General features: G+C 38.0%; 1 protein-coding gene across 1 annotated transcript in view; it reads left to right on the top strand.

Annotated features, from left to right (window-relative positions):
* The window catches only part of RASGRP1 (RAS guanyl releasing protein 1 (calcium and DAG-regulated)), a 42447-nt gene extending 18260 nt beyond the window's left edge, over positions 1-24187 (top strand). The window contains exons 3-17 of the mRNA XM_010007744.1: positions 264-368; positions 2453-2516; positions 4576-4707; positions 5776-5929; positions 9089-9262; positions 9951-10067; positions 11829-12104; positions 13390-13470; positions 14058-14162; positions 16120-16229; positions 16863-17007; positions 17716-17752; positions 18360-18506; positions 20273-20640; positions 24053-24187. Coding sequence (XP_010006046.1) covers positions 264-368; positions 2453-2516; positions 4576-4707; positions 5776-5929; positions 9089-9262; positions 9951-10067; positions 11829-12104; positions 13390-13470; positions 14058-14162; positions 16120-16229; positions 16863-17007; positions 17716-17752; positions 18360-18506; positions 20273-20640; positions 24053-24187 — 2150 coding nt within the window. The remainder of the gene's footprint in view (positions 1-263; positions 369-2452; positions 2517-4575; positions 4708-5775; positions 5930-9088; positions 9263-9950; positions 10068-11828; positions 12105-13389; positions 13471-14057; positions 14163-16119; positions 16230-16862; positions 17008-17715; positions 17753-18359; positions 18507-20272; positions 20641-24052) is intronic.
* The last annotated feature ends 966 nt before the right edge of the window (positions 24188-25153 follow it).

The raw sequence follows: 25153 nt of genomic DNA on the forward strand, positions 1-25153 counted from the left end.
CGTTTAAGACACACCTGCTTTTTTCTTGCCTTATTTTCTTGTTTTGGTAAGGGTCTTATGAATCCTGGTAGTGAAGTATTGTTATTTTTATATAGCTTATATCAGAAAAATGGTGCACCTCTTAAGTTTGGAAGTTACTGCTATCTTTGAAATAGCATAGGTGAGGAGGCCTGAGTAGAATTAGCATTCTGAAGAAGCCTCTTGCAAGTTGTTTGCCAAGGTATACCAAGATTTCTATATGCATATGCCTTCTTTTTTTTCAGATTTAGAGGGAAATGCCTATCAAAACAAACAGCTGCTAAAGATAATTCTGGCCATGCATCAGTTAATCATCTCCTCTGCAGACATGCTTCAGAAACTCATTGATCTATATCCTTTGTAATATTCATCTGCTGTTAAGGTAATATTAAATAACTTAACAGCTTTGAAATGGGTAAGTAGAGGATATTTAATCGATGGGTGTATTGCTAATTAAACAATATACTTGTTATTTACAGATTTTGGTTATATAGTGTGTTTTTTGTTCAGTTTACGGTTGAGTTGGTTTGGCTTTTTTATGTTTAGTTTAGTTTATGATCCACAGAGAAAATGAAACTCCAATTCAGATTTTAAGTAGGATAAATCACCCTTCACTGTCAGTGCAAGGAGTATCTAGTATGTGTTAGATTAATGTAGATACCTCAGTTAGTTTGTGTGAACCTGGGCCAAAGTTTCTGATCTCTGTCTTTCTGGCCTCCATACAAATAAAAGAGCAAAGAACAGAAGTGTAATTTTTGAAAATATTCTTATTGTATCAGCTGTAGATGAACATTTTCAACAAGTATTATTTCTCACTTACACACTCAAAATTACAATGCACTGAAGTGAATAAAAAGCTTTTCCTTCCTATTTGTTCCCATTTTGAGGTGACTGCCTGGATTCATACTTGTGTTCTTGGCTCATTAGATTTTTCACAATTAAACTATTTGATCATACTGGTACTACTAGCCTTTCTTAGGAATTTTTAATTATGAAATGTGTTATCTGACTTCTTAGCTTTACAAAATGGTTACTTTTAATTAGATGTGTACAGTAGAGGAAACAGGCCTGACATGCTAAGAATCTTTAGCCAGCTTTGGTACAATTTAATTTATATAATCCTTTATTCTGTATCTTGCTGGCTTGTAAAAGGAGCACCAGTTACTAGAGAGTTTCAGTTGTAGTGTTGAGTTCTGATTGTCCTGCTTCTTCTCCACCCCCCAGTGTTGGATCAAGTGTGCTACGCTACAGCTGTGGTGCAGTGTTGTATTTAACTTAGACTCATGCACTCTTTGAAAATGGAAGAAAGTAATTGATTGCATATTTCTGAAAAGTAATATTTGCTACAGTGAGAGAAGTGATTCAAACTTTTATCAGACTGGCATATATTTTGGAAGCTTGGTTTTTGACTCTGTGGGTAGATCTATGTAAAGATGTTGATAGTAAAGACAGTTTTAAATGGATTAGATAGTTGAAAAACATCCCAGTTTCACCATGTTCCATCCCATACAGTATGTGATTTTGAGTGGTTATGGATGACTTGTCAGCCATCTAACCTCAGACAGGGACCTTTTAAATATTTGGGAACTTACTCAGGCCTCACTACTTGTATAGTCAGACTAATTTAAGCACTTGATATGAGTGCTTAAATTGTGGATGCTGTGTCCCCTCAGTTGCAGTAGATCTAGGCTGCATTTAATTTCAATCATATTGTGCAAGTATCCAAAAGGTATGTCCACCAAATTATGTTTTGTAGTACTGAAAATATGTGCAATCTACAGGAGAAGAACAAAGATAGGCATAATCATTTTTCAAACGGATTTTCCATGTCTTCAAAAGACATTGGCTACAATATCAAAGCATGCTGTATAGAGGTAGTAGACTGAAAACATGGGTGTGTCTTTTCAGTCATCACGGCAAGTCAAATGAAAGCTGTTGGTGAGTTAGAAAATTGAGGTTAGCAAGGACAGACATTTCACATTTTTCTCTACCATTGTATACAACTGGCTATGTTTAAAAGAAAATAGTATTTTTTAAAAAAAAGCTTCAGTGAATTGGGATTAACTGAAAAGGATTTCCTCATAAAAGTGGTAATTGATAAAATTGGCTTTACTATTTCAAATTTTAGTGAGATGTGCAAGTGCATGAGTTTATTAGAAATTGTGAGGGATATTGCAAAGAAACACAGGTAGGAAGCAGAATTGTTTGACTACTCAATACTATTCAGTATTTGGTCAGCTATTTCAGTATTACTCATAGTAGTCATATTTACTTGCTAATGATCTTGGGATATGCTTTGTATAGAGTTGTGTAAAACCCTCATCAGATATTATATGCCTTCACTAGAGTGATTCCTATTGTTTACAGTTAGTATCAAACATGTTACATTTCATATAATTTGTGAATGCATGTGGTTTTCCTTAACAGTTTTCTATCTATCTTAATGCTTTGGAAAAAAAATCTTCCACAATGTGTGTAAAGATATGCTATTTTGTGAGGTAAGAATAGTCTTGCTTAGGAGCTATTAATCTGCAGCTATCCATCTGCCATACATAAAAATGCTTTTGCATATCTTAAGCTGACATTAAAAAGAGAAACAGCTGGACTGCTTCAGCTTTTCAAGGTTCACTTCAGCAGCTTTACACAAAAAAGCCCAGCTGGCTTTGTGCAGATCCATTTAAGTTGGTGTGTGAATTATTGGGTCACAGTTTTCAGCTCAGTCTGTATGAATGTGTATCTGAAACATCAGTGAAAGTTGACCATGCTCAGGAATTGGTAGCATTGTCTCTACTATTATTGTATAGGTCTATTAAAAAGAAAGACAGGATGTAAGAGTTGGTATTGTTCAGCCTGGAAAAGAGAAGGCTCTCTGGAGATCTATATAAGCCTTCTAGTACCTGAAGGAGGCCTACAGGAAAGCTGGGGAGGGACTTTTTACAAGGGCTTGTGATATTAGGACCAGGGTAAAGGTTTAAAGCTGAAAGAGGGTGCATGTAGATTAGATATTGGGAAGAAATTCTTCACTATGAGGGTGGTGAGACACTGAAATGTGTTTCCTGAGGAAGTTGTGGATGCCCCATTCCTGCAAGTGTTCAAGGCCAGGTTGGATGGAGCTTTGAGCAACCTGGTCTGGTGGGACATGTCCCTGCCTATGCCGGGGAGTTGAAACTAGATGATCTTTAAGCTCCCTTCCAACCCAAATCATGCTATTTTGTTGTCTCAAAGCAGACAATCAGTTAGGTCAAGGTGCTTTGCTGTATGTGATCTGGGAACATTTTTCCTGCTTGGCAGATTCATACATATATGCATTCCCATTTTTCCTACAAGCACGGATTTTTACATGCATGTACTGGGTCTGGCTGGGGTGGAGTTAGCTTTCTTCATAGCAGCTCCTATGATACTGTGCTTTGCATCTGTAAGACACACCAACGTTTTAGCTATTGCTGAACCAGTGATTGCACAGCATCAAGACTTTCAGTTTCTCACTCTGCCCACCCAGGCTCAGGGTGAGCTTGAGGTTGGGAGGGGACACAGTGAGGACAGTTGACCTAAATTGACCAAAGGGGTGTTTCATGCCATACAGCATCCTGCTCAGCAATAAAACTTGAGGGGTAGTCATTCCAAGGTAGCTGTTGCTCAGATACTGGCTGGGCATCTTTGTGGGAGATGGTGAGTGAGTGCCTTTGCATCACGCATTTGTTTGGCTTTTTTATTTTGTTCAGTTACTAAACTGTCTTTATCTTGACCCACACATTTTTCTCTCTTCCTATCCTCTCGCCTGTTCTCCTGCGGGGGAGAAGTGGGTGAGCATCTGGGTGGGTCAGGGTGATTGACCCTGGCCAGGATCAACCCACCACAATGGATGACAAGTCACATATAGAAATTTAAATATAAAATGTCTGACTGAAACACTTTGAATGCCCAACACAGAAAATTGTAGTTCTCTGAAAATAGTTTGTGCATGTGAGATTGAATCACCCGTAAACTATTAAATAGATTTAAATTACTATTGAAATTAATATTATTGTAATATTAATTGCAATATTGTAATACTATAATATTGAGCCATAACATAAAATTATATTATTTACTATTTTTATATCTATTATAAATTATATTTTATTTAATAACTTTTAATATTTTTTATTCAGTTAATACATGAAATTCTGGCTAGCATAGTGTAATTCTTTATGTTCAGACCAAATAATTTCAAGTTTGAAAGGAATATCTAAGATTATCTAGAAGTTTGTGAATAAAAATCGGCATGTGTATTATCTAGTTTTAATGTGAAACTAGAAATTTTAATATTTCACTTATTGAGCATGTATATGTAGTTTAGTTATATATAGCATTAAGCCAGGTAGTTTCTAATTCTTATATTTTGATTTTTTACAAAATCAAGGTAGCCTATCAAACATGTAAAAGCAAGATGTATCCCCTGGAGTTGGTGAAGAATAAATACACCTCATAAACAGAAGTAGCTATCTGATTTTCAGCCTTACTGATTTTAGAGCAAACCCTTTATTTTTGTGTTTCTGTATTTTCAATGTGTAATAGGTACTGGATTACAGAGTTCTGGGTTATGTTCAAAATGGACTCTAAACTGTCCACCACTATGGAAGAATTTCAAGAGCTGGTTAAAGCTAATGGTGAGGAGTTACACTGTCATCTCCTTGACACAACTCAAATGTGAGTGCCATCTCAATGTGCTCAGAAAACAAACTTCTGCTCTTAATTTAATTTCTCCATATATATTGTATCTCCAGTATAGCAGGGCAATGATCCTTTAGTGGGTTAATTTTAGTAAGTCTTATGCTATCTATCCCTAGAAGAGTTTGTACAGTACTATAGGTGAAATATGTATTACACAGAGTAATAGACTGACTGTCAAGAATGGCTTAGGTTGCATTTCACTGCTGTGTAGACTTTGTGCTGATTCTCAAGGCTAGGTAACTTTTACTCTATCCAGGGAATTTAGATTTTGAAAAATCCTTGAAGTCAGTGAGAAAGGAGAATACATTTTGGTTGGGTAACCTATGATTTTAAAAAGTGTGTTTACATTTTTAACACCAAACTTAAGTGAGAAGATACAGTTTATTACATTGTTGAGGTCTTGATACTATTTTATGTGATTTTAGTTGTAAAATTACTTGTTCTGTAAAGAACAAATCCTAGAGCTATGCATCATATAGTTCATTCTTGGGAAGAGAACCTTCCTTGTTCTATGTAGTTATGTGGAACCAGTTAACAGTGTCAATTCATACTTTGGTTAGAAATGCACAGGCAAAAGCAGAGCAGAATTTGCCATGTATTTTATATCTGGTTATGAAAGAGGGCATTTAGTTTTTCAAATACAATTAAATTTCATTACTCCATGGATGAATAGCACTGAGGGACACTTCATACTGAGGCTGGTCAAGGAAATCTGTAGGAATTACTAAATGGGGGAGCATGGGATGTGTTCAGTGAAGACAAATTTAGGGGCAGCAATTCCAGAAGTGCAGTGTATAACCTCCTGAAGTTTAGTAATATAGCTGTGTTGTACTTATGTTCTGCATCAGCATAATAAAGACTAAGAGTAATGTTGTGGCATATAATCTGTAATGCATGAAAGGAGCTTGCTGTTTAGAAATTAAAATAATTCACTTAGTATTGCAGTAAGGCATGAAAACAATGTTACTTTTGTATTAGGAAGGGAGAAAAAGTTTGATCTTCAGAAAATAACTGAGTAATTCTGTTTTAAAATTTGTCTAAAAGAACTTCTAGGGATTGGCCTAGAAAGCTGACGCAGCGTGTAAAGGCCAACACTAGTAAGAAACGGAAAGTTTCGCTTCTTTTTGATCACCTTGAGCCGGAGGAGCTGTCAGACCACCTTACCTATCTTGAATTCAAGTCTTTCAGGAGGATATCAGTAAGTTATTTACTTTTATTTATATATGTATTTTAAACAAAGGTGGGAAGGATGTAGAAGAGATAGGAGAGGGGTAGTATTGTAAGGTTAGCTTTGCGGTGCAAGCTGTTGGACAAGCTGAATCTGTATCTAGACTACTTCTGTTTTATTAGTGTTGAAGGTGGCCAGTGGTACTTATTCTGAGTTCATACCTTTTTGCTGCAGTCATTTGAGAGAGGAAGACTGAACCTTTTAAGCAACTGTGGAACAGAGTTGGGGCAAGGTCAGTTGGAAGAGGAGTACACTATTTTATCTTATTTTCAATTATCTATTTTTGTTAGAATAAATGGTGACACTGGGCACAGGAACAAGTAGTCTCCTTTGACTCAAATCAGTAATCAGGTTGAAATGAGATGAAGGAAACTTGGAATATTCTCCTAGAATGCTAAGCTCTTGTGGCTGTAGGATATAATGCAGCATTCCTGTGCAGTGACTAATGGACTGTCTAGAGATGTCTCCTGGATTACGCTTGCCATTTTTAATAGTGTCTAACAAAGCAAGGGATAAGAAAGCACTTGAGAAAATGCCATTTTTTTAATGTAAGGGTGCAGGGGTTAAATATTTCATTAGACAAGCTTTCAAATATACAAACAATTCATAAGGTTTTCTCTAATTCTTGTTTTCTTTAATTTGATTTGTTTTCTCAGCTATGTCGGTAGCTGACAAGATGCTAACTTCCCAACGCACCTTGACTTCACTTGTGTCCTTGTATGCTGCAACATTGATTTTAATCAAACTTGATACAGTTCACACATGGAAATGAAAAGTTAATATTAGAGACCAAAATCTAAGATGGCTGCAAAGTCAGCATGATGATAACAGTGGAAGCAAAGTGGGTTTATTAGGAATTTTGGTTTGGTTTGGTTATTTAGTGGTTTTTTTTAAACACTACAATTTGAAGATGAAGTCTTGCAAAGAAAGGGACTCTCAATAGTTTGTGAAGGATTTCACAGTTATATATTGGTGCACTTTCTTTTGAGCTGACAGTACATGACTTCATGTTTTGGGTTGAATTCAAAAAGCCGCAGAACCAAAGTCATGCAAAGATTTCTGCCTGTAATAATATGCAAAGCTTATATAACTCTTTCACATTTTCAGGCTCTTTGCAGGCATGAAATAATTAATGATTAATGAGCATAGCAAGTATGATTGCCGTTGGAGTGTCAGATGAGTAATGGAGTTCCAACAGTATGTTTTTCATGCAGGGTCTCTGCATATGTTTTGGTGTTTACCAAGACCTTGGATCAGAAAATTAAGTGCAATTAATTAATAGCTATATTCATTAAGTCTTTGCAGAATGTGTTCATTATATGTTAAGCCACAGAATTCTTTTATTATTCTCGTATGGCAGCAAATACTGGGAGAAAGGCTGCAAATGACCTGTTGTGTTGTCAGTCATTGGAATAACTATTCATAGGTTTGGTTATTTGAGAGTCAGAAAGGAATACTTGATCCCCTGAACATACACAACACACGGCAGAATCTTCCACGAGATACCATGTATCTTGCAGCAAAGAAAAATGCAGGGAGTGTTGTTCACAGAGTAATGACTGCAAGTATGCTGTAATTTGGAAACCATTTTAATTTTTAGTTACAAAATACAGGGAGGCTACACTCTTTTGTAAGAATCTGGATTCTGTTTTCTTTTTGAGGCTCATAGGTTAGTAATAGCAATCCCAGACTCTTGCATTATTTAAGCACCTGGACTTCTTCGCCATAGCTGCCTCTAGCCATCTTTTTACAGCTGATCCCATAAAAAAATTCTTGCACCAAAATTATTTTGATACTTCTAGTAGTATGTAAGATTTAAATTTGTTCAATGTTAAAAAAACCCAACATTTTCTGAAGGAGAGAGCTGCTGAGACAAAAATACAAGCTAATCAAACTGATTTGTAATTTTACTGCAACTGCTATGAAGTCCATAATTATGTAGTCAGATATTGAAAAATTATCTATCTGTATAGTGTAGTTGCTTGAATTTCAAGATCCAGGCAAACCTGGCTGAGGTTCAAAATTCAAACAATAATTGTAATTAAGTATCATGTAATCTCAGAGACAGCTCTACTTAATACTGTTAGTTTCTTCTATTTTTAATTTAATAAGGGGAAAAATCCAGAGATGCTGGTGTCATATCTGCTTTTTAAAGTGTTAATAGTTCTTAATAAATAGATGGAGAAAAGGTAAAAAGTGGAGAGAGAGAGGGAGAGGGAGAGCAAGAAACAAAAGTGCAATTACAACCTTTTCTTAAGGATCAGTGCCATTCAGCATACCACTGTGGCCTTAAAGGAATTACAGCTATGAATTTTTTTAGTGAGATGTTAATGGTCATAGTAGTGGTCATAGTAGTAGTCATAGTAAAGAATGGATGTATAAATCCCATGTCATGTTTTTTGATGATTCAAATTCTTGTGTATCTTGCTAATGGATAAATCAAGAGAAAGGATAATAATTTCAGCAACAAAAACAAATTATTGTTTCTCTTTGGTCTTAATGGGAAGAATGGCTTAAAAAAGATCCATTTGTCACATACAAGAGTCTACTGAATAATTTTGGGTTGCTTTGGTTCCATGAGAGATTCTCACAATCTGTATTAAAACATAAAGGCATCTGTAGCCCTCATTTTTAATGGTCTTACCTAAGTTTCACATTAATCTCATTGAACTTTTTGTGTTAGTGTAGCTTAATTCAGAAGCATGCCCTAGCTACGTAAACTGAACACTTCCTTAAACTATCACTGAATTACTAGATTACACTTTAAATTTAGTTTAACCTTCCCTGTAGAAGCCTAGATTTAATGAATGGAGCCCCTGAGGCTGGGAGGAAAGCCCCAAGTGTACTATTGGTTTATAAGAGCCAAGGCTCCCAAGATATACATGATGCAAATTAGGTGATACAAATGATGGCAAAAAGATACTTTCAGGTAATTCAATTATTTGAAACCTTTTCCTTTGAGTGGAACAAAATCTTGACAAAGGAGATATTTCAGTTTTACAGATATTTAAGGTGTAAAAAATATAACTTACATGTTTTATTAGAAAAACAGACCTGTACGTGCACACAGACCACGAGGTACATGAAACTATGGATGATTTTTCATTTACACTTCCTTTGGTTTTTAAGTTCTCAGATTATCAAAACTACATTGTGAATAGTTGTGTGAAGGAGAATCCAACAATGGAAAGATCAATTGCTCTTTGCAATGGAATCTCTCAGTGGGTGCAGCTAATGGTTCTCAGCAGACCAACTCCACAGCTTCGGGCTGAAGTGTTCATCAAGTTCATTCATGTTGCGCAGGTCAGTTACATTTTGACATATGGTGTTTGTTTTGTTTTCCTCTTAGACAGCACTTTAGTTGCTTTTCCCACACTACTGCTGTAGGCTTATCTGGTCTCCTGGTTCATACATGCACATTTGTGTATGCTGTGGTTTCCTACTGAGTGTCCAGATACTGCAGTGTCTTGGCACCATGACTTCCTGAAGGAATTGTTTTCACTAAAAAACTTAGGCTTGCTTTTAAATCAGCTGGTGAGATTCCAAGCTGTGACTGCATACCTTTCCAAAGCATGAACCACTGGCATGCCTTTGGCCATAATTAGAAGCACTTCTATCAGTTATGCCTTACATGGATAGAAACAGAGTTATGGTCCTATTGGTAATCTTTGCATTCTAATTCATCTGTATAACCAAAATAATAGGCACGATTTCCTACCTGTGGTAGACTGTGAGAAGAGGGAGAAGTACTGAGGAAGTACTTGGAAGAATAACTGTATCTGCAGAATGAATATCTGATTTAATAATGGTAGAATAAGTAAACATCACACCTAGTAAAATCACAATTCATTACTAAAATGAAGCCAAATGAACAGTGGCACAAAACTTGTAAGACTTTAGAGGAAGGCAACAGGGGAAAAGTAGAATTTGGATTTGCATATTGAACATGAGCCTTTAAAAATTAAATACTGATTTTTGTATGTCAACACAGAAGCTCCACCAGCTGCAGAATTTCAATACATTAATGGCCGTGATAGGAGGTCTCTGTCACAGTTCCATTTCCAGACTCAAGGAAACAAGCTCATGTGTTCCTCATGATGTAATTAAGGTTGGTATTGCTCCTCTTAAGTTTTACAAATAACATAACCTTTAACTTTTTTGTCATTGCACACACAAAAAACCAATGTTATTTTGTTGGATAAGGTGGAGAGAAAGAGAAAAAAAGATAAAAAGGAAAACTTTGGTTTTGGAGAGTTTTTCTTTATTGTTTCAGCTCTACAATGTGAGGAACTCCAAGTGTAGGAGTTACAACCCCACTTCCAACCCCACCTTTCTTCAAGATTTGTATATCTTCTCTAAAGTCTCTCTTTAATACTCAGATGTGAGAAGCTGCATTTTCATTTACATGCCATAGTACAGATTAGCATTCAAACATAAAAGCAGAGAATTGGATCCTAGAATATTTGAGAACATAACTGGTGATCGATAGCAACATTGACCATCCTGAGTCTCTGAAATGCTTGCACAGTGCTCCACTCTTTGAGTTTGAAACTGAAATAGCTGGTTTTCTTCATCTGATCTTTCCCTTTGACAGATTTTATCTAGTTCAGACTTGAACAAACTTTGCCCTAATACATATTATAATACAGTGGAATGTTAGCAATCGGTTGTAATTTCCAATTAAATACTGGTGAAATACAGAGGGATATATTTTTTGCTGAGATTCCAGCTGCTAAAACTGCAAAGGAAAGCGTGTTTTTTAGCAATTAAATGGCTTCTTAAGAGACTAATATGCTTTATTATTTTATTTTGTTTGGGGCCTGAAAGATTTCAGGTAGGTATCTAATTAACCTGTTTTGATCACAGTACGATCAGCTTGAATGAACAGTGAATACCTGGTGTATAGACCAGAAGTATGACCTCCCACTGATAAGGGTTGCAGCTCTTGGGATCTATAAAACCAGTTAGCAAGCTTATTTTAGAAGCATGTTGTTTTTCAGATTTTGTCATTATGAGGAGTACACTGGGTATGTGTCCATCACTTGAATAACTTTTTGCATCAAGAAATTGTATACACATGCTAATAGAAAGCAGGTAAATAAAGGCTGGTTAATTAGTGACTTGACAATACACTAGCTATAACAGTTTGTGAAGCTTAAAACCCAAGGGATTAGACAGGAACTTCCACAAGAAAACATTGGCTCATTGATTTTACAATGTTAAGAGTCAGCTTTGTATCTGTACAGTTTTAAACAAGGGAAATATTTATACTGCTAGCCTTAAGATTCATTTGGCCTTTACAACAAATCCAATATATTGTTTCTTCTTCATTTGCATGGGCAAAAAGTTTTCTTAAAAGCACAGATGCACTACTTCAAACTGTAATACAAGTTCTGGTTACACTGTGATGGGACTGTAGCACGGTGTGGGGTTTCTGTGCTAGGACTTTCTAATTCCAGCAGTTCCAGCTGGTGACCTGGAAGCCAGAGAAGTGCATTCCACATTTTTAAGTGAAGATGGTTGCTTTTATGAAGGTCAGAGAGCTTGTGCTGTGCTTATGCATTAACTGCACACACATCCCCTTGATTTGAGAGGATCGTATTTCTTTTCAGTGACTAAATAGGGAATGTAGGAAGACCTACATTATAGATTAGGCTATGAATTTACCATCTATAATTACATATTATACTCATAGTTTAATTAGGGGCCATGAATACCTAGATTTCATTTAAAGGCTAAAGTTTTAAAATTTGTGTAATGAATCATTGTGAGCAAACCTCTTAATAATATCATGGGAAGTTCTTGTGCTGTATGACCAGAACAAAAACAGTAACCAATTTTGATTTTCTTGTTTTCTTTTTATTTTTAGGTGTTTAATGAAATGACAGAACTGCTTTCATCTTACAGAAATTATGATAGTTACCGACGTGCCTATAACGAGTGCAGTAACTTTAAGATCCCAATCCTTGGTGTCCACCTGAAAGACTTGATATCACTTTATGAGGGCATGCCAAACTACTTAGAGGACAAAAAAATTAACATATACAAATTATACTCTCTGTATAACCACATAAATGAGCTGATACAACTCCAGGAAATGCCACTTCCCTTGGAGGCTAATATGGACCTTGTTCATTTGCTTACAGTAAGTCTGTTAGATAAGATAATTACCTCCATTAAAAACATATTTAATATACATCTCAAACAACTAAGTAGAGAATTCCAATAATTGTAAATGCATAATATTGTAAGGTTTTTTTTTTCCTTAGGGAAATGTACAATCATAGAAGAGGAGAAAGTTGGTGATACTGATTTCTCTGGCAGTAAGAGTAGAGATACCAGTTCAGCAGTATGCTTTCAGTTATTCCTATAAAGGAAGGAAATGTTTATTTTTTTTCCGCTATAGTAGTAAGCAATCTCTGTGTACTTTCTTTAGGGAACCACTCTGGATCCTCTGTTGATGAGGCCTAAGTAGGGAGAAAAGCAGCAAGTTTTCTTAGATGCATTTTGAAGGCAGAAGATTGCATACAAAGCTTCCTTGTGTTGAACACACAAACTTGTCACATAGAAGTTCAGTCCCTCAAGATGTGTAGGGATAAACAAACATACCACATTTCTAGCCAAGTTTCTTCTGGCACTAAAAAACTGTCTGACCTATAGGTTAGTGAAATATAGTTATTGTATTACTCCTCCAGTCATATATTTTCAGTGTCATGTTATTAATAAAATTGATACTACCTAGGACTTTTGTCACAATAGTTTTAGCTTCCCCTAGTAAGTTCATGGAATCATAGAATTATAGGAGTTGGAAGGGACTTCTGATGCAGCAGGGACCCTCCGTGCTGCAGCAGGAACACCTTTTAACAAGTTAAAATACTACCTTTTATTAAAATACTAAATCTACCTTTCCTCAGTGTTTCTCACTTTACATAACTGCTGTTGACATCTAAAGGTTCTCACTAAATTTATGCAAGTCCATCTTTTATGCTCATCTTATACTTCTTAATTCAATGTAGTCACAGCTGGGTTGGATAAATATGACATGTTTAAACACGTTTTTTCTGAGAACTGGAGTTGATGGACAGTTTCATTGGATGGTGCTTTTGTGCTTTGTTGCACAGTAGACCACTTGAATATTTTGGGTGTAACAGGTTTTTTTTTTCAGGTTACTTATTAACTGACTGCTAATTATGCCTACAGTCACCTGCTGTGCTAATGACTGTGGCTGTGCAATGTTATAGATTTCCAGATAATGGCAGTAACAGTCTGGAATTTTGATATGTACCCATTTCAAATCACTGGGAACACCTGTGCAGCTCCAGTTCAGCTTTTCTAAGTACAACCTAAATTATACTAATGCATGCCAGGAACAAGTTTATCAAGTCCTAGTGACTGGTTTGAAATTAAACTAATGTTGTGTTTGTTTTCAGCTGTCCCTTGATCTTTACTACACAGAAGATGAAATTTATGAGCTTTCATACGCACGAGAGCCACGAAGTCACCGAGCTGCTGTAAGGGTCTTTCCAGGTTCTTAAAAAGAATACATTTTTTTTAATGAGTAACCTAACTTCTGTCTTTCACATTACATTTATTTTATCCTAAATTCAAAACATTTTAGCTTTAAAGACTGAGCAAAAATTTGATAAAGCATAAATTGTTTTGTTGATGTTGAAGCCTAAGCTAGAATAAATGGGAGACCTAACACCATATCAGGTTTTACAGTATTAACACAAAGTTACTTATGTAGAAACATGACATCAGGCTCAGTCTTGGCAACTGATTTGGATTCTTTTAAATTAAGAATTGTTACGTGATTCAAGTCACGAAACCCAAGAGTGTTAAATTGTAGCTTTGTTCCTGTTTTATAAATATGGAAATGATAGTGAATGTACAGGGCTGTAAATGACAATTTAAGGAACAACCATTGCTTTGGAAGGCTTCCTCTGAACTACCATGTAATTATGAACAGTATGATGTTGGGTCCAACAGGCCATTTCTGAAGTCCCGTATCAAATAGTCCATTGTCACAAATGAAAGAAGTGTAATGCAGAAAATATTTCCATGTGATAATAATGAAGTTCCATTTGTTTTATTCTAGCCTTTGACACCTTCCAGACCACCAGTAGTTGCAGACTGGGCCTCAGGAGTAGCGCCAAAACCTGATCCAAAAACCATCAGCAAACATGTTCAGAGGATGGTAGATGTAAGTATGGTTGACCTGTTTCTCTTATCAGTCACAGTCTTAATCTCTAGGTATGAGAACATACAAAGAGGGAAAAAATACTGGACACGTTCGAAGCTGTGCTGAATTTGTAAGCACTTCTGTCTAGACAAACAAATATTTCTGCCTAGCTGTAAGTAGCAGCAGTGGCCCTTGAGGTGGGGAAGGAAATTTCCTTAAATGGCTAAGGAGTCAGTAGGGAGTATGAATGCTAGTTTGTGTACTTGCAGAGTCCTTCTTCCAAGGAGCTGGGGAGTCCATTTATGCCAGGGATTCCAACATCATATTATTGGTGGAGTCTGAAAGTGGTCCTGTCAATGGCTTTCTTACTAGCAGCCATTGCTTTTTCTCTCTTTTGGGTCACTTGCTTTACTGGAAACCATCAAGTAAGCTCAGGGGACTGATTCCAAAACTGACAGAGAGAAGTAACGAATTTGTCTTTGCATCCCTGCTTTGTTGCTTTTCCTTCTAAACACTTCCAATATTGCTAGTGTTTTGGAATATGTTTCTAAATTTGGCCAAGGTGTGCTCCTAGCCTTGGGACCAGAGACCAACAGTAATGTTGTTCCACAAGTGGAAATAGCTATCTACATGACAATTCTGTCATATAACTACTTTTCACATAACATTGACCTAATAAAATAAGCTAGGCAGCTGTACTGGTTTGGCTGCAGAGATCATCACTGAGAACACTAATTGAGAGCACTCATACAAGTTTTATATGTAGGCCTGGACATAATGATCTTAAAGCAAAACTCTCAAAAAGAGCTATCATTGTAGTGAAGCATTTATACTTACAGAATCATTTTGGTTAGAAAAGACCTTTAAGATCACATTCAACCATTAACATTAGCACACTGCCAGGTCCACCACTAAACCTAAGCACCACATCTACCCATCTTTTAGATACCTACAGGAACTTCACTGGGCAGCCTGTTCCAGTGCTGGACAACCCTTTCAGTGAAGAAATTTTTCCTAATATCCGATCTAAACCTCCCCTCGCACAACTTGAGGCCATTTCCTCTTGTCCTGTCACCTTGTTAGTTGGGAGAAGAGACCAGCCCCTACCTTATTGTTAGAGAGCTAGAGATGATAAAGTTTCCCATCAACCTCCTTTTCTCCAGACTAAACAACTCCAGTTCCCTCAGCTGCTCCTCATCAGACTTTTGCTTTAGACCCTGCACCAGCTTTGTTGCCCTTCTGTGGATACACTTCAGTGTCTTTCTTGTAGTCAGGAACACAAAGCTGAACACAGTACTCAAGGTGCAGACTCGCCAGTGCTGAGTACAGAGGGCAGTCACTTCCCTGGTCCTGCTGGCCACATCATTTGTGATAGAAGCCAAGATGCCTTCTTGGCCACCTGGGCACACTGCTGGCTCATATTCAGCTGGCTATTGACTAACACCCCCAGGTCCCTTTCCTCTGGGCAGCCTTCCAGTCGCTCTTTCCTAAGCCTGTAGCATCACATGGGGTTGTTGTGATCCAAGTGCAGGACCCGGCACTGAGCCTGGTTAAATCTCATACAATTGGCCTCAGCCTATTGATCCAGCCTGTCCAGATCCTTCTGCAGAGCTTCACTACCCTCAGGCAGATCAACACACACACCCAACTTGGTGTCATCTGCAAATTTGCTGAGGGTGCCCAAATACTGAACCCTGGGGAGCAGCCACATGTGACTGGCTGCCAATGGGATTTAACTCCATTCACTACAACTCTTCAGGCCTAGCTGTCCTTTTAGTCCAGCTTATGTTGGCTTACCTAGATCTTGCTACAAATCAAGAAATCATAATGCTTCCTTAGTCTCAAGCAGAAAATAACAGACAGTTTAATATATACTGGCAGAAAGTGGAAAAGGAAATCCGTAAATATTATGGAGACTTTCTAAAGTGGTAATTCAGCCTATCTCTGTTATAAACTATTCTACTATTACCTTGCACAGTCTGTCTTCAAAAATTATGACCATGATCAGGATGGATACATTTCCCAGGAAGAATTTGAAAAGATAGCTGCCAGTTTTCCATTCTCATTTTGTGTAATGGCTAAGGACTGGTGAGTACCTAGTTCTACTTATCAAGTTTGTAGCGTATGTTTTGGCTTTTTTGGGTTAGTGTTTCCAAATTTTATTTCTGTCTTTTAGTTGGTAAAATCATCCTCTTTATCCACAAATAGTAGTGAACAAAAGCATCTTTTAAATATGTGGTAAATGAGACCTTCATGAGCTTAAAGCAGCAGTAAACAGGTTGATATAGAAGGAAGAACAGTTAATAGAAAAAGAACATTTTTAAAAAAATTGTATTCACTATATATTACTGAAGAACTTTCCTAAGGTGAACCACTCCCTCAAAAATAGAGAATTGGCATTTTTGGTCAAATTAAGAAAATTTTTCTTAACATATTCAAGAATGCAAAAATACGATAGCAACTATTCAGAAATTTTCTATGAAGTAGTTCTGAGGTTGCATCACATATGCAGGTATTTCTTTTATCCTTACAGGCTGCATTTTAAATGTGTAGATAAGCTTCGGGAGATTTGGGAGCAGTTGACAGGATTACTGAGATCACTGTAGTTTTTGGCCCACACAGCTATTGCCATTATAAATTGTGAGGGCAAGTATGTTTAATTCTCTTTCTAGTTTTAAGAAAATATATGTCTCACAAACAACTTTTCTTATTTATTTTCAGGGAAGGTCTTATTAGCAGGGATGAAATAACAGCTTACTTTATGAGGGCTAGCTCAATCTATTCCAAATTAGGACTTGGCTTTGCTCACAACTTCCAAGAGACCACTTACTTAAGGCCTACTTTTTGTGACAACTGTGCTGGATTTGTAAGTTTACTGTTCAGTAAATTATATTAATGTTGCTTGGAATAATGCCTTTTTTAATCTGATAATCACCATGTGTCATATACAGAAATGGATCTACATAAAACATCAGTGAAGCTATATAGAACACAAGGTTTCTTCCTGTGTAGCTATTTAAGGTACCCTTTACACCCCTCTTGGCAGTACTTTTGTCTGTTTAAACATGGCTCCTGCCTTGTGTTTGCTTGTGTCACCAAAGAGTCTTAGGCAAGACTTCTAAATTCAGAGCCTTCCATCCCACGGGGCTGTCAGAACTCATGTCCTGGTACAGATATTACATGCCCCAGGCCAACGGCACAGAAAAATTTAGTAAAACTGACTGTCCTCCCAATACCCAGTTTAGCTGGCATCAAACAAGGGTGCCAAGATAGAATATCTACTCCAGCTCCACAAGTTCTCCAGGGGCAGTCAGATCTGCTGATGTGTTTATTAGAGAGTAGTTCAAGATGTTTTTTTTGTGGTTGAGGAACACATTAAAATAATTCTGCTTACTTTATGCTAAAGAGGTAAATATTTCATATTTTGACCTTTCCATAAAAAGGGTAGAAAATAGATATTCTGCAGGTGCTCAGATCTTAGAAATTAGTGGAGCTTTTATTGGATTTTTATATTTCAAGGTATCAAATGTGCAGATAAATATATGAATACATAGTCTCTCTGTTTGCATTTCAGCTGTGGGGAGTCATTAAACAAGGATACAGATGCAAAGGTAAGGTACTTTATACTTCTGTAATTTTAATCTGTAATTGATGATGAATGACAAAAAAACCTCATCATCCTGTGGTCCATTGCTATGCCTTTGGACCTATTTAATCTCACTTCTCAGGGAGGAGTAGACTAATTCAAGAAGTTTGACAGACAGACAGATGGTCCAGAAGAAATACAAAGATGAAGGAATTCATAACTGATATCTCCAGCCCTTTGCAAAACATCACTGAATTCAGAGGGTTTGTGAACAGACCCTTCTGTTCCAATGGGCACAAATACCAACACTGTGAAAACTGTGACAGCACATTCATAATGTGTTCTGCACAGTTTTCTTCCTCATACAGGTATTTGCTTTCTCTACAACTCCTGCAGTCAGAATGCTGTTGCCACTGAATGTTGCTGTTTTGTGTTTTCACAAGGAAAATGAGTTCTAGGTGTGTATAGCAAAGTGATGTTGTTGGTTTGTTTAGCAGATCAATGTTGTTACAGGTAATACATGTAGAGAACACCAAAAAGCTTCTTGTTTCCTGGGGAAACAGCAGTGTGAGAGCTGATCTTGGATGCTAGAACAGGACCACTGAATGATGTAAACACTGTTTTGTTTACAGACTGTGGAATGAACTGTCACAAGCAATGCAAAGACCTGGTTGTGATAGAGTGCAAGAGAGGACCCAAAACTTCAGCTGCAGACAGCAGCCCAACATCTGCTTTTACTTCAAGCCTCTGCCCGGTAGGAGTCAAAGAGCAATTCCATGGTAAGAAAAGATCACATTAAAAAGATCAAAAGGTCTAGATAATCTTTCCTTAGCTCCTTTTTCTTTTAAGGCTGAGTTGTATAGCATCATTTCAGGTTTTATTAGCTAACTGCAGTGTTCTATCAACATAAAAATTAGAACCAGGCATAAGGGAGCATGTACCAAGTAACACCATTCCACTTTGTCTAATTAAGGAAGGACTCTCTGGGAGACTTCTTGTCACATTATACAGCGTATGGTGCACAAATTCCACAAAAACTGAGTAAATCTTCTGCCAGACTAATGAGAAAAGGATGCCATGAACTGAACAGCTGACAGGTTTCCTTAACTCTCCCATCTTGTGACAAGCAGGTGTTGGTACACTCCAGTTTTTACCATTGTTATCATATTACATGACTACTGAACTGTTACAATTCTGATTCAGATTTCAATGTGGAGTGTCAGTTTACTTACATATCTGTGTGCAAGGAAAACCAAGAGCTAATTCAATGGTTTTTTTATCCACTTCAGTATCTGAATCTACAACTTCTCTTTATCCATCCATCCTTCATTTAATCAGAAATAAAAAATCCACCTCTGTTCTTTTCTTCTTATATCAAACAAGCTGTATAAACTTTTACTATTGTCTATTACTATGTAGGCCTCCAAAGGAAGAAGTGTTGTCCTTGCGTAAGACCTAATGCTACTTTTGTTTGTTTTTCTTTTGATTTTGATGTTCCAGCTCTCTCCATGCTCACTTGGAATTTCTCTCCTGCTCCTGCCTGTACCTAATATTTTCAGATCTACTTCTTGCCACTTTGATATCAATCTTTTGTGTTGTATTTAAGATTCATGCGGCTATCTTAGGCTTCCTGTTGGCACTTATGTGGAACACAATGCAGTCAATTTATAGCTGACCACATGCATTTCTATGATTGCACCTGCAGTAGCTGCAGCACTGGGTAACAACCATCTTGTGGGATTTCACACTTACGGAGATTGAACTGTGTTGCCCCATATTCACCCAAGTGTGCCAGAATGTGGTACCTCTTACCACCACACCATGTTGAAGAATCATAATTCATGTTTGTGTTGAAGATGCAAACTTAATCTGCTCCTCTGTACCTTCAATTACTTCTCTGGAGCCTGCAGCAGCTACTGGACTGACTTTGTTCTTTACCCCCATGTGTTTGAACACATAACCTCATTTTGTTTTCTTCCCAACAACAGAAATTATCTTTTAAAAAATCCTTTAATCACATATTTTGCCCACTGCTTCTAACATTGTGGGTGGCATTTCCCCCCCTTCAGTTTTCACTTTTAATTGCAAAATTAAAAGTATTTTAGGATGACCTATACAAAAGCAGTGTAAAAATTTCATTGTTTCAGTTTTATAAAGTGGGTGAGGTAAGTTGTATCTTATAGCTGCAAGTTGTGAAAATGCTGAACTAACAGCCAGGTTTAATGTTCCAGCCCAATCACTAAGATCAATAGTCTATACAAAACCTCCTGGTCATGTGGAGGTTTTTCTCTATCTGATCTTGATGGTACACCTGTTTTCCTCTTACTGATGCAGATTTATGTTACTGAGTCAGGGCAAAGAGTTCTTCCAAGGGACATAATATTGAGAAACTTCCAGTGACAGCTGTTTTGGAGAGGAATTAATGTAAAAATCAAGAAAAAATAAATGTTGTTTTATTTATTAAAATAATGTTTAATTACTAAGCCTCCTGTTTCTCCTTTCCTGGGGTAAGATCTTGACTCAGTTTACCATATATATTCTGTAGGACAAGAAGGACCATTCACATTTCCTAATGGAGAAGCAGTGGAACACAATGAAGACAGCAAGGACCGAACCATTATACTCATGGGTTCCTCAGCTCAGAAAATCTCAGTGAGACTGAAACCAGCTGTGGTTCATAAAGGTACACAGACTGATCCTGTACTGCTGGCTCGTGATATATTTGGTAGGCAGACAAAGAAAGAACATAGGATGCCAGAAAATCTGTGTCTCCAGGCGCCTCCACCATCTCCACGTCCAAGCCCAGTTATAGGCCACAAAAAGGCATATGTTAAATGGGAGAACAAGGACTCTGGCCAGAAAATGATAGAGGAGCATCACAGCTGTAAACCCTCATACCAGGAACTTGAGCAGGTACGTACATGCTGAAACAAATTCTGTTTTACACAGCACTACTGTTAAGTGGTTGGAGGGTGTTGGGGAGTGGCTGAGTGGGAAGGTGTCTCCCTACTCCAGTAAAATGTAATTGTCCGAACAATCCATAAGTAGCATCATGAATTCTTCGCCACACTAACTCCAGTAATGCTTTACTTCAAGTGTAAATTTCAGTATTAGTATAGGGCTTAGGGCACACATTTTTAAGCCCTTGCTATGATAACACTGATTCCTATCAGTCTTAAAAGTGACAGGCAAGAATGTGAACACAATCCAATCCCTTAGGACAGGATATTACTCCATAAAATGACCAACAGTCCTGAATTTCTTCCTGCCTTTCGTGGTCTCTGCTCCCCTAAGTGACATAATTTACAGGACAGAGAGGATGAAGAGTCCTGCTTTTATTCAACTGGCAGTGAATCTCTTCTATTTTTTGATAACTTAAGAAATTTTGCTGTGTAAACAGCCATGATGATGCCTTTTGCTCGATTTCACTTACATCAACCCAGCTGCGGCTCACCTTACTCTGCCAGTGTTCTGACAAAGTAGCTATTCATAAGACTGTGTCACCTCAGGGCCATGAAGATGATCAAAGGGCTGGAGCACTTCTGCTATGATGACAAGCTGAGGGACTTGGGGCTATTCAGCCTGGAGAAGTCTGAGAAGACCTTATAGTTGCTGTCACCGTTTGACTCAGGTCTGACAACAATGCTCTCAATCCCCTCCCCCTCCCACCCAGGTAGGGAAGGAGAGAGAGAAAAAGAGAGAGACTTGGCTGGATTGAAAACTAAACTACACAGTTTAAATTAAAACACTAATGAATGATAGAAGACAATATATACAAGTTTGCTGATGACACTAAGCTGGGAGGAGTGGCTGACACACCAGAAGGCTGTGCTGCCATTCAGAGAGACTTAGATAGGTTGGAGTGTTGGGCGGAGAGAAACATGATGAAATTCAACAAGGGGAAGTGCAGAGTTTTACATTTGGGGAAGAACAACACCATGTCCCAGTACAGGTTGGGGGCTGAACTGCTGGAGAGTAGTGTAGGTGAAAGAGACCTAGGGGTCCTGGTAGACAGGAGGATGACCATGAGCCAGCAATGTGCCCTTGTGGCCAAGAAGGCCAATGGCATCCTGGGGTGCATTAGAAAGGGTGTGGTTAGTAGGTCAAGAGAGGTTCTCCTCCCCCTCTATTCTGCATTGGTGAGGCCACATCTGGAGTATTGTGTCCAGTTCTGGGCCCCTCAGTTCAAAAAGGACAGGGAACTGCTCGAAAGAGTCCAGCGCAGAGCTACGAAGATGATGAAGGGAGTGGAACATCTCCCTTATGAGGAAAGGCTGAGGGAGCTGGGTCTCTTTAGCTTGGAGAAAAGGAGACTGAGGGGTGACCTCATCAATGTTTACAAATATGTAAGGGGTGAGTGTCAGGGGGATGGAGTTAGGCTTTTCTCAGTGATGACCAGTGATAGGACAAGGGGTAATGGGTGTAAATTGGAGCATAGGAGGTTCAAGGTGAATATCCGAAAAAATTTTTTTACTGTAAGAGTGACAGAGCACTGGAACAGACTGCCCAGGGAGGTTGTGGAGTCTCCCTCACTGGAGACATTCAAAACCCACCTGGATGAGTTCCTGTGTGATGTACTCTAGGTGACCCTGCTCTGGCAGGGGGGTTGGACTAGATGATCTCTCGAGGTCCCTTCCAGCCCCTAAGATTCTATGATTCTATGATTCTATATACAGATATGCTCAGGTATGGGCAAAAGCCTCTCGCCTCCCCCCACCCCCAGCAACTCCCCCAGCACTCCCCTGAGCTGGGATCAGTTCTGAGGAATCCCAGAGCTGCTGCTGAAGAAAGCGGAGAAGTGATGAGGGTCAGGAGAGCTCGAGCCTAAGGGTCGATGGTGATGGATGAACAGAGTCCTCCCCAGACGCCGGCCATGGACAGAAGAGAAGGGAAGAAAAAAAAAAAAAAAAGGAAGTTGTCTTCTGTGATCTCTGACCTTCCTCTGAGTTTACGTAGATATATGGAATGGAATATCTCTGGCCAATTTTGCTGTCTGTCTAACTCAGCCTCCTACGGGGGGGTCACACAGTGTCTGAGCTGGCAGAGTGAAGGTGCGACCTTGAAGCCTCAGTAGTTAGAAAAACATTTCAGTGTCTTATCAGCCTAGCAGAACACACAGTTGCTAGCTAAAATAAAGCTTACTGAAGGAAAAAAAATCAGTAAAAAGGAAAATTTGCTTCATCCTGGCTCAAACCAGGACAGTGGCCTTCCAATACCTAAAGGGAGCCTACAGGAAAGATGGGGAAAAACTTTTTGCCAGAGAGTATAGTGATAGGAAAAGGGCTAACAGTCTTAAACTGAAAGAGGGTAGATTTAAGTTAGACATCAGGAAGAAATTCTTAAGGTAGTAAGGTGCTGGAAATGGTTGTCCAGGGAGGTTGTGGAAGCCCCTCCCTAGAGGTGTTTAAGGCCAGGTTGGATGAGGTCTTGTGCAGCCTGGTCTAGTGGGAGGTTGGAACCTGATGATCTTTATGGTCCCTTCCAACTTTAACCATTCTATGATTCGGCCCAAATTCAGGTTTGTAGAAACACCTTTCCAGATAGATTAAAAATACTACCACAACATCAAGAAAGCGACTGATGGATCCAGATATGATTATGAGGAACAAAGGCAGATTTATTTTCATACTTTACTCATTACTGTCACTATTCTGAGATGGACCAACATGAAAATAGTACAACAGGAACACAGCCTGATCTTTGAATGATCAATGTAACTTTCTAAGTATCCTTTACTGTTGATAAAGGGAGATCATATTTTATGAAAGATGACTGGTTTCTTAAGACAGAGATTAAGACAATTAGCAAGAATCATCCAGTACAGACCACTTTCAGTCAACGGTACATTCAATATAGAAAAGGATGTGTAGATGTACTTTTAAGAACTGGTTCTTTAAAATGTCCCATTTGTGAGTCCCACAATTTACACTTGTCCTTCTTCCCTCAGCAGATCCTTGCCTCGGTTACTGAGCAGCAGCTCATGTAATAAATTAATGTCTTAGATTATTGTAAATCAATGTCTGCATTAGTAGTGGTACAGCGTGAGCTGTGTTCTTATTTCCCATAGATTACTGATGTTATGAGCGGAACGGTGGAGGCTGTGCACATGACTGTCAGATGCCAGCTGCTGGCAAGTTACTAGAGTATACAAAAAGGGTAGACCAGACTATGGAAACATTCAAATAAGTTACTGGTTCTGTCCCACTGATAAGCACTACACCAATTTATGTTTAGGCCAGTCAACCTAAACATACAACCAGACAGTCCTGAAACAAATTCTAACTAAAATACCATTCTCTATTTTTTTTTATTTTTTTTTGTTTAGGAACGAAATATTCTAAAGGCAGACAATGAAGGTTTAAAGATCCAACTGGAACAGGCACATAAAACAATTGAATCTCTCACAATCCAGGGAAGAAACCATGTAGCCAACAATCTCCAACACAGAGACTGCTCCTAGCAGACAAGAGAGGAATTCTCCTATGGAAAAATCTAAGATTGAATAAGGGATTGTGATAAAGCTGCTTTACCAAACGAACTAGAGAGAAAGTCTGAAGGATGTTAAACAGATGTTCTCTGTACTCAACACATTTCCATGTTAAACATTCACTCCCAAATGTAAAAATCAATTCCTTTGACTTTTTAAAAGTATTTTAGCATTATCTGTGCAATGAAAATAGTATCTTCTGAGCTTGCTTTTAAAAGGAGTGACATTGCTGCTGAAGTTTCTGTTTGTGATGAAGACCATGTGGCTTCCCCAGTGACTTGGCTGCCAGGAGCACACCATACTTTACAAGTGGTCTGACAAAGTAGCTGTTTGTAAGACCGTGCCACCTCAGACTTGGTCCAAATTAAGGTTTGTGGAAACATGTTTGATAAAGCTGAGTATTTAAGTAAAACTGTAGAAATATTCCATTAAGAGAAACAGTTCCTTCTCGTGGTGGCTGAAGCCAGTTAGAATTGTGACATAGACAATCATCTTTATTTGCAAAGTTTAACTAGACTATTAAAATAAGTAGTAGAGCTAATGATATTTGATTTGTAGACTAAGATAAACTGACAATTCTTTAAAACCTCTTTCAAGCTTTGTAAGTCTTTCTGATCAAACACTTACCTTTGTTAAGGTAAAATAGATGAGACGGTAGAGTTCACATTGAATACTGTGCCCATTTTTTGTGTTCCATGCCACAGCTTGGAACACATAGCCCTACTTATTTGGCTTAAGGGATAACTTGTCCACAGACAGTAGATATGGGACAAGGCTGATTATTTTTGTCTCATGTCAAAGTGGATGCCATTGTTAAGTAGAACTTCAAGAGCCATATTATGACTGCAACTGTACAGTAATCCCAGTGCAACAAATACTGTATTCCAGAGTTCCTAACATCTGGTTCTAACTAAGGTTTTTCCAGTTTCTCTCTCCTAG

This window comes from Chaetura pelagica, unplaced genomic scaffold (assembly GCF_000747805.2).
Source record: "Chaetura pelagica isolate M959 unplaced genomic scaffold, ChaPel_1.0 scaffold70, whole genome shotgun sequence".
Taxonomy (NCBI): Eukaryota; Metazoa; Chordata; class Aves; order Apodiformes; family Apodidae; genus Chaetura; species Chaetura pelagica.